Here is a 16,705-nt window from a genome sequence, read left to right as displayed (position 1 = left end):
TCACGTGAGCGACTGCGAGGATGTGTTCAGATGCAGCGTCTTCAGCTGCAGCTTCCCTGCCTTTTCCCTCGTTAGTGCCCAAGCTTCACTGCAGGAAACCTGCCATTCACACCAGCTGGAGCAGCAGCTTGGGCTATAGTCTCAGCTCTCCCTGCTCCTGGTAGTTGTTCTTGCCGGGGGTCAGGACACAGCAGTAGTGACAGTAACCCATAATTTGACCTATACCCTTCTTGCTTCTCTTCCCCACTCCCTTTTTTTATCCCCTCTTCTCTTTTCTCTCCCTGACCCTCTTTTTTGTCCATCTATCCAAATAGCGTTCATCTACCTTCCCACCTATCCTGTATTCAATCCCTATTCCCTGCCCATCCATTTACCTCCACCTCCATCTATTACCCATCCATCCATCCATCCACCTGTCAATTTACCTACCGTCTTTCTTTTTTTAAAAAATTATTTATTGCCGGGCGGTGGTGGCGCACGCCTTTAATCCCAGCACTCGGGAGGCAGAGGCGGGCGGATCTCTGTGAGTTCGAGACCAGCCTGGTCTATAAGAGCTAGTTCCAGGACAGGCTCCAAAACCACAGAGAAACCCTGTCTTGAAAAACAAAAACAAAAAAAAACAAAAAAAATTATTTATTTAACTTTTTTTTTATGTGCATTGGTGTGAAGGTGTCAGATCACCTGGAACTGGAGTTACAGACAGTTTTGAACTGCCATGTGGGTGTTGGGAATTGAACCCAGGTCCTCTGGAAAAGCAGCCAAGTCCTCTTAACTGCTGAGCCATCTCTCCATTCCGTCACCCCCTTCCACTTAAAACTCTTTAATGTGAACATTTCTCAGAAAGAAGCACAGCTGTATACAGCTTTAAGTCTACATGAGACCTTAGGAGCTACCTGGTCTCATCATAGAAGGACAAGCCTATTGCAGCCGAGGCAGAGGTCTGCCTGCATTGTCTGGTCCAATGGTCCCCAGCCCCTTGCTGCTCTTGAGTACCTGAGATGTGACTGGCAAATTGAAATGAGTTCTGAGTGTAAGAAGAAATGACAGTAGATAGCCTGGTGTGGAGGTACGTGCCTGGAATTCAGCATGTACCAGCACTCAGGACGCCGAGGCAGAAAGACTGTGAGTTCAAAGTTAGCCTGGGCTACATAAGTAATCCTGTCTCTAAGCCCCAAGAGCTTAAGATATAGCTCAGTGGTAGAGTGCTTACCTAACATACACAAGACGTCATCCTCAGCGCTGCGGAGAGGGTCAGAAAGAAAGAAACGGCAAAAGACACTGCATTATAAAACTTAGTTCATATAAAGGCTATGCAAGCCTCTGGGAGTTTTTAGTCTGGTCCCGGGTTAAGACGTTTCTCCAGATAAACGGGGCCCCAGCACGTCAGTGCAGTCAGCTCTGCCTCTTTTACCCACTGTGGCTCACATGGTATTTCTGTGGCTGGTGCTGCTCTCGTGCCTCCTACCTGCCCCTCACTGAGTCAGGCTTTTTGTGGCTCCTCCAGGTAAGTTTACGAGCCTGGGAAAGAACGCAGAGACCAGTCTCACGGGAAGACTCTCTGCTGGCCAGGGATTTGGGAAATCCAAATTTATTTCTTGAATGTATACTGACATATGTCACTCACGGACACTTCCCTGTGTTAGGCATGAACATCAAACCTCAGCCGACTGCCAGAATTAAACTCGGATGCTTTTTTCTTTGGCAACAATATGCATGTGTTTCTGTGCTCTGCTTATGTGCTTGAAACCCTTGGAGGCCCAAAGGAGGGCATGAGATCCCCTGGCGCTGGAGTCCTGGGTGGTTGTGAGCTATATCATGTGGGAAACAATCTGGGTTCTTTGCAGGAGCAACGGGTACTCTTGACAGTTAAGCCATCTCTCTAGCCCAACTAGCAGCTTCTTAAAATCCTTTTTTAGGGGGATTTGTAGAGATGGGTCACCCGTCAAGAGTGTTCTCAGAGGACTCCGATTTGTTTCCCAGCACCCCACATGGGGTGACTCACAACCTGGTGTAACTGTAGTTCCAGGGCCTCTGATACTGACACCCTCTTTTGGCCTTCCTGGATGCATATGCATGTGTGCTTGCATGTGCACACACACACATACACACACACATACACACATAGACATACACACATACACACATACACACATACAACATACACATACACACACATACACACACATACACACATACACACACATACACACATACACATACACACACATACACACATACACACACATACACACACATACACATACACACATACACACTCATACACACATACACATACACACACTACATTTAATTCCGCTTGCTTGGTGATGGTGGTAGTGGTTGTTCTTTAGAGACAGGGTCTCCTGTAGCCCAGGCTTGCCTTAAATACCCTCTAACAGAACTTCTAACCTTGAACTTCTGATTCTCCTGCTTCACCTCCGAAGTACTGGGATCTCGGGTATGGCCACCACCTTTCTGCTTCTTACATAGGTTCATACGCCATCTCTTAAAAACTTTGGAAGATGTCTGGCTAGTGATGTTGCCTGTAGTCCTAGCACTCAAGGCTGAGGCAGAATCTAGGTTAGCTTGGGCTAACATATCAAGACTTGTCTCAAATAAACAAGATTGTGTGGCTCGCCTGACCCCCAGGGATGTTCGGCTTTGCATCCAATGTAGTCATTTTCTGAACAACACGTTAGAGTCAAGTAAGGAAAATCACGAATGGACCCTACCCAAACGCTTCCGGTGCAGCATCGAAGGGTGCTCTCCTTCCCTGAGTATATCAGCTAGCAGTTTTAGCTCAAATAGTTTACTTAATTGAGAGCAGTACAGATCAGGGTGTGTTTTGCTTTTGTTCTGAAGCAGGTCTTGCAGTGTTGCTCAGGCTGACCCAGGCTTTTGTTTTCTTGCAAATTATTTGGTCATAATTTTTTCCTTTCCCTTAAAATCTCCGCTTGGTGTTTTCCTCTGACTCTGAGACCATGAAAGAGGGAGGACAGACTTTGTCCGCCACTGTTGGCTCCTGGGGAATGACTCTTATCTGAAATTGGGAAGGAAGCTTTGAAGTTTGCTCCACAGAATTCTGCCTGGAGACTTCTGTAGGAGGAGAAAGCCGGGGACGCTTGCACTCACTCTTTCCATTTGAATCAAGTCCCTGGGCTGCAGGAGCGAATTCTCTAGCTCTTCGCCCTCAGGAGTTCTAACTGTGGTTCAGCTCATGTGAGTCTGGAAAATTCCAGCATCTTGTAGAGTTATGCCAAGTACACAGCAAGCCAGGCGTGGTGGCTCACCCTGTAACCCCAGTACTCAGGAGGACCGTGGGTCTGGGCTAGCTTGGACTACATGGTAAAACTGTCTCCATTTTAGAAAAGAAGAAGAGGAAAAGGAAGAGAGAGAGAGAGAGATAAGGAAAAAAAGAAAAAGAAAGAAAGAAAGAAAGGAAAAGTGAAGAGGAAAAGTACTTGTTACTATGTGTGGTCCCCCTTTACAACCACACTTCTTTAAAACGGTTTTTCCACGTATTTATTATGTGGAGGGGAGTGTTAACTGCCAGTCACAGATTTAAAGGCAGGAAAAATCTTGAGCATGGCTGAGACATACGGAAGACAACCAGAGCAGACAGAATGAGTGGCTGAAGAAAGGCTTTTGGGGGTGAGGAAACACATACATACAGCAGGCACACAGAAAAAGACCCTCTGCTAAGCAGAATGGGCCTCAGGAGGCCGAAGCCCAGGCCCTCCTTTAGGCCTTGGCATTTAAAGTTCTTGAAGGGTCTTCCTGTACTGATTTAGGGCCAGTCAGTTTGAAGGAGGCTATACAACTGTGTAAACATGTCTCCTGAACCCACTGAACTAGTCCACCAGCAGGGATCCTACTGGCAGGAGAAGCCCTCAAGGCTTTTGACAGGAAGGTGAGGACGAAACCTTGGAAGGTCACCATCCTTGTTACCCAGTTTGGCCCCTCCCCCTGTCTATCTGTCTGCTGAGGAGGCTAACTCCAGCCCCATACTCTACAAGCATATGTGCAGGTTATAGGACAGCTTTGGGAGGCAGTCTTCTTCCTCTGTGCGAGTCCCAGGGATTGAACTCGGGGCATCAAGCTTGGCAGCAAGCGCCTTTTCCCACCAAGCCCTCTCACTGGCCCTCTCTCCCTTCTTAATCCAGCAGGTGTTTAAGGAAGCCATTCACTGAGTGGCTAAGGCATGCTGTGTCCTACACGGGAGACATCCCTGCACTTGGCTGTCTTGTGGTTCTTGCCTCACCCCTCAGCAGCCCCATCTTTCGATTGTCTCCAGGGCTGACTTTGGCCACGCCAGGATCAACAGAGGCCTAGGTCAATTTGGCGGTGAAGGAGAACTAGACTACTTGGTCTCTGTTCTTTTCCTGAAACATCTGCAAAAGTTCAGAGTCAGAAAATGAGATACTTAAAAAAAGTTGGGGGTGGCAACTTTGCTCTCTGTTATATAGAAGGCTCTTGTGGATTGATTTCCAAATCCTGGATTCCTTCCCTGTGTCTCAGCTCCAGTGTGATCTCTGAAGTCTGTCACCTGTGCCTCTCTGCCCCGAGCCTTGGGGGCATTGCCAGTGCACATAGGGAAAACCTGCGAGCTCACTCTGTGCCTGCGTGGTCTGCTGAGGAGGCCTCCTGGGCCCTGACTGGTCTCAGGGTTTTGTGTTCGCTGTTTCTTCTTTCTAGAACGTGTTGCTCTCCTCTCTAAGCATGGCAGCTTCGCTCTGTGATGGCGGGGGTGGGGGGATGTAGCTCAGATACCACCTGTGCAGAAACTGTCCTTGATCTCTTTCCTCTCCCAGCCTCCATATCACTTGTCCGCTCCACTGCCGTTCCCCCATCTTTCCGGTTCTGATTACCTGGTATCCTAGCTTTACCTGGCTACTGTTTCCTGTGTATGTGTCTCCACCACTGGTGTGCTTCCGGAGGGCAGGGTCTGCCCTCTACCCTGTTGACAGCTTAACATTGTTTGTTGTTGGCTCGGCGGCCTTTCTGGTGAGCAAATGAAGTATAGGAATCTATTGTTTAGTACTGTTTAGTTTTCTATGCTATGTTAAAGTCTTGTGTAACATGGTCCATTTCTTAATTCTCTTTTGACCTGGAAGTTGTCTATCATTGTATGAGATTGCTGTGTGTGTACATGTATGTTTTTATATGTGTATGTGTGTATATGTGTATGTTTGTGTGCATGTGTGTCTCTTTATGTATGTGTGTATTTGTATGTTTGTGTGCGTCTCATGTATATGTGTATACTTGTACGTATGTATATGTGTATGTATGCATATATATGCTTGTATGTGTATGTTTGTATGTATCTGTCTCTGTATGTGTGTTTGTATGTATCTGTCTCTGTATGTGTATGTTTGTATGTATCTGTCTCTGTATGTGTGTTTGTATGTATCTGTCTCTGTATGTGTATGTTTGTATGTTTGTGTCTATGTATGTGTACACGTGTATACATGTATGTTTGTGTGTATTTTGTGTGTATGTGTATATTTGTATGTATGCATGTCTCTGTGTTTGTATGTATGTGTCTGTATATATATATGTGTGTGTCTATGTGTTTTTTGTATGAGCTGTAAGATTTCAACTTTTTCTTTTTGTGTTAGGGTCTTGCTATGTGATCATCCTGCCTTTGCCCCGACTCTTTAGGAAATGTATACCATGTCCAGAACTCTGAGTAAACTTGTGTTATTGATGGCAAAGACTGTTTATCACGATTGACTGTGTAGCCAGACAAGGTTAAGGAAGGTAATGGCTGGCAGGCAGCTGGTGACAGGGCCAGGGACTCCGATTCCAGCATTGTCACCCCATCAGGCTGGTGGGAACAAGGGAGGACAAGTCCCTCCTCTTAAGATCTTTCACGGGAATTGTGCTTTTGTTGTGATATGGGGCCCACACTCAGTCACGTGATCATACCTGCAAGAATGGCTGAGTGGCCAGCCCGGAAGTCAGGGAGAGCTCTATTATTAAAGAGAAAAAGAATAGATACTGGAATAAGCTGGCAGTGTGACCCCGGACACCAGAGTGTCCAACCTGTATTGGCAGCCTGGCCTGGCCTTGACTTACCTTCAGGTCTGACTTTTAACATTTAGGGTAAAAGCATTGTTCACATTTCCTGATATGAGACCAGGTGCCAGGTGGATCCATGATCCTTCAGCTGTTGCCACAGTGACTGCTGTGAACATCAAGGACCTCTGGTTCATCAGTGTGTGGTGGCTAAGAATAAGGAGCCACGCTGCCCTGCCTTATATTCATGCTCTCATAGGCTTGCTGTGTGTCCTGGGCAAGTCACTGAACTTCTCTGTGCCTCCAACTCCGGAAGTGGATGGAGATGTACTGTGTGGATCAGTGGGCTAGCTAATGTTGTCTCAAACTGACAGACGGCTGGCCCTTCCAGAGCATGTGTGTGCAGTGCTGTCATTTCCGTCACTGTTTCCTAGTGAAGACAAGGAGGGACTCCAGCTCCTCACCCTCTGCCCCTGGCCTGTGGCAGCTCGAAAGATCCAGGAACAGGCCAGCTGTGGTGCCTACACCTTTCGCCCCAGGGCTTGGAGGCAGGCAGATTTCTGTGAGCTCCAAGCCAGCCGGGTGACTTTGTGAGACCCTGTCTCCAACAAAACAACTGAAACAACCCAGGGTTTGGGGACCAACACAGATGGTTTTGTATTGCAGATCACTTTTCCCCAGAGAATGTGAACGACACAGCCAAGGAAACATGCCTGAATTGGTTTTTCAAGATTGCTTCCATCCGGGAACTCATTCCGAGATTGTATCCTTTTCTTGTCCTGTTTTAATGGCGGGTGGGAAGAGTGGTGCTGGAATCAGCAGCCGGGGGATGGGCTGCCCAGAAGTTCCTGCTGACACCTGGTTCTGTCGTGGTCAGTAGCTACACTGGAGAGGGCCTTGCTTGGAATCCCTCTCAATCTTGATAGTTTTCTTGTTTGTTACTTTGAATACGATGCATGAGTCAGGCTTTTGTTCTTTTGAGCAACATTCCCATGTTAAGAAGTCTCATTTTTTAAAAAAGATTTATTTTGTTTTTAACTGTGTGACAGTTGTGTTTGTATACCCTCGGAGGCCAGAGGCATTGGTTCACTTGGAGCTGAGTTTACAGGTGGTTGTGAGTCACCCTGATGGTGCAGGTCCTCCGGCTTGGTGGCAACCCAGTGAGCCATCTCGAGGGTCCAGTACCCCAGTACTGAAGCATGGGGACATTGACCTACACACACTGTATCTTAGTTATCTCAGGTCTATGTTCCCCATGGGGCTTTGATTGGAAGGTTTAAAACTCACTTTAAATCTCACCAGAGCCAGGAGCCAACAAGCAACATTTCCCCAAACTTAAACAAGCGCGGAACTTGGAGGACCCTGTAGAGAACACGGCAGCTGCCTATCAGTTCTCTCCATGGCCATGGGCCGTGATGTCCTTCTCCTGCCTAACTTACTGGTCTTTGTTTCCCTCTGGAGTAGCCTTTGTCTGGCAGGGAACAGGCCATCCTGGACCATGTCTTCCTTAACGGAACGTTTCTATAGTTACGTGGAAGCATCCATCCTGAAGTGTAACAAATTCCTCTCCAAAACGTAAGACCCTTTTTCATCTGGGGCTGTAGGGTTCCTGTTCAAAGACACAAGCCCACGATAGCGGTGTGACAGTAGCAATTGTCATTGAGTTTGTGGTGTGTGATCCTGTGCTGATTCCCCATGTATTTTCTCACTTACATGGAAACTTAATTAAGTGGAGATGACATTTTAGTCCCTATATGATGAACAGAGAGGGAAAGTCAGGTGCGGGGGTGGGGCGGTGTGTAGCCTGCAGGAGGTCTGTTCCCTGGGATCTGGCCATGGGTCTCCAGTAAGTTATTTACACCCTGAGCCTCAATCCCCTTTGCTGAGCACAGACCTACTGAGAAGCGTGGGCCCTGACTACACACACAGCACTGGGTGCCTGCACCTTGCTATGTAGGCTGCCACTGTTGGCGATCATGGTAAAGATCACGGTGGAAGCAGGAGCCTTTGCTCCTGGGGCTGAGGCAGCGGGGCTGAGGTAGCATGCAAACAGGATTCCGAGCCATTTGCATGCCTTGAGGAAGCCAGTGGCATTTAGAGTCATGCCTGGCACCTGTGTCACAAGCTCATAAGGGCAGCCAGGGACTTCCCACAGAGAACTGTTTAATTTGGAGCTATGGGTGACTGGCATGGTTTATGGGTGCTGAAGAAATAGTTATTTTTGCCTCCCCACTTGGGCGAGGATCGTGTCTAAGAGGGAAGACCTGTGTCACAGGAATGAATCTTAGGTCACATTGATGGGGTTTGAGGTCGCCATTTGCTGCCAGCCTGAGGTGGTAGGAAGAGATGGGACATAGGACACTGATCCAGGACCCAACAGTGATCCGTATAGATCTATATAGAACAGTGCTTCTCAACCTTTTCATGCCGTGACCCTTTAATACAGTTCCTCATGTTATGGTGACCCCCCCCAACCATAAAAATATTTTTGTTGCTACTGTATAATTCTAATTTTGCTACGGCTATGAATCATAAGGTAATTATCTGATATACGGTATATCTGATATGTGACATCTGTGAAAGGGCCATTTGACCCCCAAAGGGGTTGTGACCCACAGGTTGAGAACCACTGATATAAAAGATCAGAAGGCTGGCAATTGATGGAAAGTCACGAGAGGGATAAAACTTACAATTTATAAAGTGGGGCTTGGGTAGGCAGCTCACACCTGCGGTCCCGCCACTAGGGCAGGAGAATTGAGGCTTTGAGGCTAGTCTCCAACACACCAAAATAAATGAATTCAAATAACTCTGACCTCAGACAGGAGTGTTTCTGGGGAGCATCAGTAAGTTGTCCCCACAGACTAGTCACACGGAACTGAAGCTTTGACCTTGGTTCTTACAGTAGTGTTTTTCTCTTCTGCACAGAGGAGAATGGAGGTGAAGAACAGCAGATCCTCCCATGAGGTGTAACTCTGCCCTTCTTTCTCCCACAGGGGAATTTCAGAGTGCCTGCCCCGACTGACGAGCATGATCAGAGGGATTGGGGACCCACTCGTGTCCGTGTACGCCCGGGCCTATCTGTGTCGGGTATGCTGAGCTCGCAGAGCTGACTCTGCCTCCTTAGCAGTTCCTTCTCCAGCTACCTCTGCTTTGTTAGCTGCGGGTTGGAGGACACGGTCCTCACAGAGAGGAGAGCTGCGGAGTGGCTTGTAAAAGTTAATTTGGAAGTAGACCAGCTTACCGCAGTTCTAATTAGGGGACGTTTAAGGTCATCTTCACCCAAGTGAACTGGTTTTCTGGATTAATTTTCTCAGTTCCAGCTGGGAAGGAGGCCCTAGGCTCTTTTTCAGTCACTTGAGACCGACTTTTCCTTGTGTTGAATTCTCTGGGTTTATTTGGTGTGTGTGTGTGTGTGTGTGTGTGTGTGTGTGTGTGTGTGTATGTGTGTGTGTGTGTGTGTGTTTGTGTGTTTGTGTGTGTGTCCCTAGTTAAAGAGTTGGGCTAGGTGTGAGCTGGCGAAGGCCTGGGAGGGAGCACCATCCCTGACATAGGTTTGGGCTGCTGTGGTGATCGGAGACGACTGGGCAAGGATAATCCTCTCCTCTTAAATTGTCTTCTCAGGTGTTAGATAGGAACTGATAGAAAATGAGTCTGAAAATACAGACTAGCACTTGGCTAGGTCTAGATCTACAAAGTTGGGCATTTGCTTCGTCTGGATTGGCTTCCTTCTGTATTTGCTCTTTATATATGGTAGACTACAGCAGTGTTCAGCTCCCACACATCACATTTAGGGACTGTTTTTAGGTTACTTGTAAAGTGCCTCTTCCCAGTAGATCCCGCTAGTCTCAAAGCTGATTCACTGGACACTACCTTGGGCCACTCACCTCCATCCCACCACCGTGGCTGTGGCATGGGAGTGTACTTAACTTATTGGGCCTTGGGCATGTGCCCACTCCTGAGAACTCAACTCTGTGGGACTAATGGCTAGGAAGGATCATCCCTAAACATAACGTAGTGGGCTGATGCAGAAGCAGAGGGAATGAGTAGGTGGGGGTGGAGGAGCCGCCAGCAGCTCCCTGTGCTACCCCAGGGCTGGACTGAGGCCAGGCAGCAGCTCCAAGAGCCAGACTGACTCCTAAACTGCTGCCTTGGCTTGATGAGAAGAGAGAGGGAAAAAAAAGAAGAAGAAAAGAACAAAAGCAGTGAGTGGGTGAGCCTGAAGTGTTTACCAGGGGAGAGGCAGAGTAGCCCCTCCTCCAGCCCTCCATCTGTGGCCCCTGCAGCTGCTCTCTACTGCCTGCCCTCTGGGCAACCCTCTCTGTCCTCTGATGTAGAGTCCCTAGACATCTAAGGTATCACATAGAGGGGCAGACAACAGACTCAGAACCGGTGGAGCTGGTTGTTAGCTAGGTGGCCATCCTTGGAAATACCCTGTGGCCTTTCAGCTGTTCTGGGAATTTAACCCTCTGGTGAGTCTCACACCCAAAGGGTGGTGGTTGATACCATCAGAACAGCGTCCTTTTGGGAACCACTGGCCTGGTAACTGGGAGAATTCTGTTCCGGCTGGAGGAGCCCAGGCAGCAGCTTCCTGTAGGAAGTCTTATCTTTGGTTGGCCAGTGGTTTGGAACTGAGCTTGGTGTACCGGTTATGACATCCAAATGCTTATTCCTAGCTGAGATGCATACCTTCACTTACCTATGACCCCAGCGCTCTGAGTGCACATAGGGGAGAGTTTTTGTTTGTTTTGCTAGATTGTATTCAAAAAGCACTCTTTCTCCTCTGCCTTAGGTACCTTGCTTCAAACTTTAAACCGCACACTGTTTTTAAAGTACTGCTTTCTGGAGCTGCTAATGATGGCTGATGGCTATTTGTTTGTTTGTTTATTTATTTATTTTGAGACAGGATCTCATTATGTAGCCTTGACTGGCCTGGAACTCCACCTGCCCCTGCCTCCTGAAGGCTGGGATTAAAGATGTAAGCTACCATGCCTGCCCTGGACGATAGCTTTAAAAAATAATTGTTGTTATATTCCCTTAGTGTGGGAGGGCATGCCATGAGGTCGGTCTTCTCTCTGCTACTTGGGCTCCAGGATTGTGTTCGGAATGTTAGTTTTGGCAACAGGCGCTTTTGTCTACTGAACCATCTCACCGGACAGGCCATGGCGTTTGTTAGCTTCGTGCTTGTCATATTAAAATTCTGTAAGACACATTTAAAAGTGTGTCTTTTTTCATGTTTGCCTAATAAAGAATGTGTCTGCACTGCTGTCAGCAATGACATGGTAACTGAGTGTCTTTGGCTCCCTAAGCTTTGGGGGTTAAGGAGGATGCTGAGTCGAACCCAGGGCCTTGTATGTACTGAGCATGGGACCACCACCCTGCCACTCCTTGCCTATATCTTAATCTTGCTTCATCTACTAAAAATATCCATGAGTGTTGATCATCTTGTGTGTTAAAAGAGAAGATTGTTTTCGTCGTCTTGAGAGCACGCCCTCAGCCGGGCAGTGGTGGTGCATGCCTTTAATCCCAGCACTCGGGAGGCAGAGGCAGGTGGATCTCTGGGAGTTCGAGACCAGCCTGGTCTAGAAGAGCTAGTTCCAGGACAGGCTCCAAAACCACAGAGAAACCCTGTCTCGAAAAACCAAAAAAAAAAAAAAAAAGAGAGCACGGCCTTCTTTGTGCTGTATTGATTTGTTCTCTGGTGGTTTCTTCAGAAATACATTCATTGCCTTGGAGGGAACTCAAAGTTGATCCCAAATGTCATTTTTCGTTAAAAATAGCATCTGTGGTTTTTCTTATAAAATTAATGCATGTTTATTGAGCGGGAAAATAGATAAGCAGAATGATGTAGGCTTTTCCTCCAAATGTGTATGTGTATGCATACGTGTGTATTTGTGTGTGTGTGCGCCCACGCATGTGTGCATGCTGTGGTGCTGGGAATTGAATACTAGGACCCTTTACATGTTCAGCTCTACTGCTGAGCTATATCCTAGCTCCTTTGTTTTCTGTTTTCAAAGTGGTACTGTAGCTAGGTATGTGGCACACATTTGTAATTCCAGCACTTTAGAGAACGAGGCAGGAGGACTGGGTGCAAGGCCAGTCATGGAATAGAGACAGCCTGGGTTGAAAAGAAAAAAAGTACGATAAGGCAGGCACGTCATCTTATTTGCACCTGGCTCTTTGCTGCTAAGAGGGTTTCGCTTTGTTTGGTTGCAGGTGGGGATGGAAGTGGCCCCGCACCTCAAGGAAAGCCTCAACAAGAACTTCTTTGATTTCCTGCTTACATTTAAACAGGTAGGAGAGCACCGCTTAGCAGCTCATTGAACTCACTTTGGTGGGAGCAGATTCACAAGACCAAGTGGGCTCGTCAGATTCACAAGACCAAGTGGGCTGAGGATCCTTGCAGCCGGCCAGATGTGCAGAGTGGCACGGGTGTCTGCAGGGACCATGCCCTGTAGTGGATGGAGGGAGAGCTGACACACATTTATGAACAGGAAATGGCACTAGCCACTCAGCCTTACTGCCTGGCATGGGTTACTTCTGCCTGTACAACACTCCTCCAGAGCTGCTCTGCTGGGTGGCGTGGGAAACTCGCTGTGTATTTTGTTTTTAAATACACAGAGGAAGCAGGCTGTCCATCGTATCCATCCATGCACCTCCAAGCCCGCCTGGTGTGTGTGAGTGACTCCCCTCCTCTCTGATGTCCTGTAGATTCACGGAGACACGGTCCAGAACCAGCTGGTGGCCCAGGGTGTGGAGCTGTTGTCCTATCTCCCTCTGTACTCGCCCGCCATGGGTTGGATCTTTCAGTGTGTCTCCTACCATGCCCCTGAGGTAAGGCCAGTGGGGGTACCCCTTGGGAGCAGGGCTGACTCCCCTTCTCCATGGTGTGAGACCCTGCTCAGTGTGTCCTGTAATATTCCCAGGGTCCTTTTCTGGCAGCTTCAGTAATGTCTGTACCAGCTGCCTTTCTGGAGAGCTCAGCTGAATGGGTGGTTGGTTCTATGCCGATTGCCTTTCTAGATTATGTCCTTTCCTGCACTGGAAGGAGAGGAGCCTCTCGGAGAGGCTACATTCTTATGGCTGGAAAGTGGCGACAGAGGGAAACCTTTGAGATCCTCCTCCAGGGTGGGGGACGTTTCTCCTCTGCCCCATTTGTGTCTGTCACAGTTCCGTGAGGCCTGTGTAGCAGGTGGCACTGTCCTATTTCACGCAAGGGCAAGTAGACCTTTCCTTATTGCTTGCGTAATGCTTCCTCCTTTTCCTCACCCCCCACTTTTCTCTTCTGAGTGATATACTCTCAGGAATTAAGCTGGTAACAGAAATATGATTTTTTTTCTTCCCGGTGGTTCTCAGAGCGTGCTGACATGACTGTGGTAGATGGCTTTCCTGGCCTGCCTCTTGGTGGTCGAGAGGAAAAGGCAGCTTGCTGTAAACTGCAGTGTGGGGAAAGCTGTTCAGAGTCAGGGGCCTGTTTCCCAGCAACAGGCAACAAAAAGAGCAGGCTTCTGACTGAGCAGTGCTGCTTTCATGGGTTGATCCTGGAGAGATAAACGACGAGCATTTAACATGAACACATATGTTCATGTAGTTGTAATGGTGCAAAACTGGAAGTAGCTACCAGGGCTCCGACTGAATTCTTGTGTGTGCATTCACTGGAAGGGTGCAGGGTCCTTTGAAAGACTTGACCCCGTGAGTGCCTGTCTGTCCTGGCGTAAGGCCGTTCCCAGTACATAGCTGAGCAGAAGCAGTAGCTCTACTCACTGCTGTGTGGGTGGTCAGCCATGGAGTAGCCTAGGGCTGGAATAAGGGCTTTGGTGCTGGGGTGATTGGGTCTGTCCTCGACTCTGTGACCTTGTCATGGGACAGTGGGAGCCTGATGACTCGCTCCTTGTTACTGAGAATACTGTGTCTTTATCTGTGACAATCCCTGTTCTCTAGCGTGTGGTATCCCACATACAGCCCTATGTTCAGTGGGGGTCTTGCTTTGTAGCCCAGGCTAACCTCAAACTCATTATCCTCCTGCCTTAGTCTCTTGATTGCTGGGATTACAGCGTACACCTTCATACCTGGATCGCTTTGAGACCATCTTAACTGAATTCCCTTTGCCCTGTGTGTGGTTTTACTTTTTGGAATCTAAAGTATGGGGGGGGGGCAAAGACTTGCTATATTTTAGGTGGGGATTGTTTTAATCATTTTGTAAGCCGATTTCATGTCTAAATGGAAGGTAATTTGGAGAGCTGCTAGGTGCTATGTGGTCTTTAGCAACCACATGTGGTCCCCTCCTGGGGGAAAATGTGCCACAAACTTGATGGTGAAAACAGAACCCCTCAGCCTTCCTCTGAATGATTCAAACACTCCTACAAGAAGGGTTAGTGTGCTGGAAATAAGAACGCTTTTTTTTCTTATTTTAATGAAAGGCAAAATCAGATGAAGAAATGCAGGGAGGGTGTCCCAAGATGCCCTTGCGTTTATTTGAACCATCAGAAGTCTCAGAGGAGTCAGGCTGGGAATAGAACCTTCTGTGGGGAGTACCGCTCTAGGAAAGCATCCTGCAGTAGGAGAAGTGACTGGAAAATTAGGTCACCTGAATAATGATAAACTGTGTTCTTGGGGCACTTAGATGAGGGACTTGCAGTATCTTGTTTTAAAAAAAAAAGTTAATAATTTCTAAACAGTAGATGACATGCTGTCAGTAAGGAAGGTGGAGTTGAAGGGATGGTGACAGTTTGGTACTAAGAGCTCTTGGATAGCTGGAACGAGGCGAGGGGAGGCCAGAGAGTGTGTCTCTAGCCAGTCTTTCAAATAGAATGTTGAAAAGTTGGGCCACAGCAGTTGGTCTGCACAGCTCAGGCAGCTGCGAGGGAAGGGACAGATGTTAGCTGCATCTGATGTGTAAAGTTGCAAATTGTAATCGAAATCCACAGCCAGATGTGTTGGCAGGCCTGTAATCCTAGCATTTGGGAAGTGAGGCAGGAGGATCATAGTTGAGCCTAGTCTGGGCTACATAGGAGGACCCTGTCTCAATAATAATAATAATAATAATAATAATAATAATAATAATAAGGTTTTCCCCTATTATGGTTTGTAGGTGGGATTTTTTCTTTCTTTCTACAGCTGAGACTGTAATAAGTGAAAGATTGCCGCTTCATTTCAGGTACCCCAGCTTAGACAAGGGTAGCTGTTGTACACAGCTCGCCGTGGGTGATGGGAATAAGTGACTTGAGAAACTATGTGTTGCTGTTTGATGAAGTGGGGGGTTGGAGGAGGCCTGTGGTGATTCTCAGAGTCGTATGGTCCATGGCTGAGTTGCCCAGCAGCTTGTCGATGGTGAAGGCGGAAAGGACAGTGCAGCTCCGGGCTCTCCCTGGAGGCGGACAGTAGGACCGGGTTAACCTTTCTCTAAGGGCTGTGGCTCTGGGGACCATGATGAGGGTGGTCCTGGCAGAGCTCATGTGAGCCAATGGAAACCTGAGCTGGCTTGAAGACCAGGGACAGCTGGGAGGGGACCTGTGTGAATAGGTAGGCTAGGTGCACGGTAAGGGTCTGGGAATACTTGAGAAGAGGAAAAAATCTGGCCAGCTGGAGTGCCCGGCATGGCCAGGGTTAGGCCAGGTTCCACCATCCTGAGAAGAGGAGCCTGCGGGGCTTTGGAAAGGCAAACGGTCTGAAGAGAGGAGTGTCCTGAGGAATGCAGATGGCAGAGACATACCAGCTTGGGTGAGGGAGGGGTGCTGTGCAAAGACAGGAGGAGGGGTGGGTAAGTGTGAGTAAACATCCTGAAACTTAGAGAAAATTTAGACAAGGTGAAAGAAAGATGGCCACCCAAAATCTTGCCATCTGTCAATTGTCAGTGTTCTATCTTGGGTGCTTTCGCGCTTTGAGTGTGTGTGTGTGTGTGTGTGTGTGTGTGTGTGTGTGAGAGAGAGAGAGAGAGAGAGAGAGAGAGAGAGAGAGAGAGAGAGATTTTCCTGTAGGTGAGTCACTTTCCTATTTAATCTCTGAAGCCTTTCCCTCCCAGGCCATCAGTCATGTCTAGAGGTGTGTGGAAGGCCATGTGACCTTGTGGAGTAGGGAGCTGAGTCACAGACAACGTGAGACTGTCACACAGCTACTTCTTTGTCAAGGCCCATGACATACCATCTCTGAGGGGTTTACTCTGCTTGAATTATCCAAAGTCTTCCATGTGCTCTTATTGTCCTGGTCTGACAGTTGAGGCAGCCATGACTGAGAATGTCTTACATATCACACAGCTGGAAAGAGTCGGTGTGTGGTGCTGACTCCAAAGGTAGCAGGTGTCTTTCAGCTTGTCCCCTCTGGGTGCCTTCTGCACCTGAGGTAGATGTAAGCCCTGACAGATGATGCAAGGGACTTTGCATTCCAGTGTGCTTCCTAGAGACGACTCCTTAGACACTGTCAACACAGGGCAGGCGGGTGATACCTGCCTGCAATCCCAATCCTTTGTACTCCAGTGTGCTTCCTGGAGACTGCTCCTTAGACACTGAAAAACACACGGCAGGCGGGGTGACACCTGCCTGTAATCCCAATCCTTGGGAGATTGAGGCAGGAGGGTCACCTCAACTTTGAGGCCTGCCAGGGCTACATAGTGAATCTGAGGTGGAGGCCAGCCTCATCTACATACCAAGACCCTATTTCAAAAATGGGAAAGTACAGGACCAGTGTGCTGGGC

The 16,705-nt window shown here is 48.2% G+C and overlaps 1 protein-coding gene across 1 annotated transcript in view; it reads left to right on the top strand.

Annotated features, from left to right (window-relative positions):
• Positions 1-16,705, top strand: part of Vps35l (VPS35 endosomal protein sorting factor like) — a 106,578-nt gene that overhangs the window by 24,645 nt on the left and 65,228 nt on the right. Inside the window, exons 10-14 of the mRNA XM_041667134.1 lie at positions 6,685-6,781; positions 7,546-7,593; positions 9,012-9,105; positions 12,232-12,309; positions 12,727-12,849. Of these exons, the coding sequence (XP_041523068.1) occupies positions 6,685-6,781; positions 7,546-7,593; positions 9,012-9,105; positions 12,232-12,309; positions 12,727-12,849 (440 nt within the window). The remainder of the gene's footprint in view (positions 1-6,684; positions 6,782-7,545; positions 7,594-9,011; positions 9,106-12,231; positions 12,310-12,726; positions 12,850-16,705) is intronic.

The sequence above is a fragment of the Microtus oregoni genome, unplaced genomic scaffold, assembly GCF_018167655.1.
Source record: "Microtus oregoni isolate MIOR12 unplaced genomic scaffold, Mior012 000016F_ref0000370, whole genome shotgun sequence".
NCBI classification, from domain to species: domain Eukaryota; kingdom Metazoa; phylum Chordata; class Mammalia; order Rodentia; family Cricetidae; genus Microtus; species Microtus oregoni.
The sequence above is the reverse complement of the archived record's forward strand: the minus strand, read 5'-3'. Positions and strand labels throughout refer to the sequence as shown.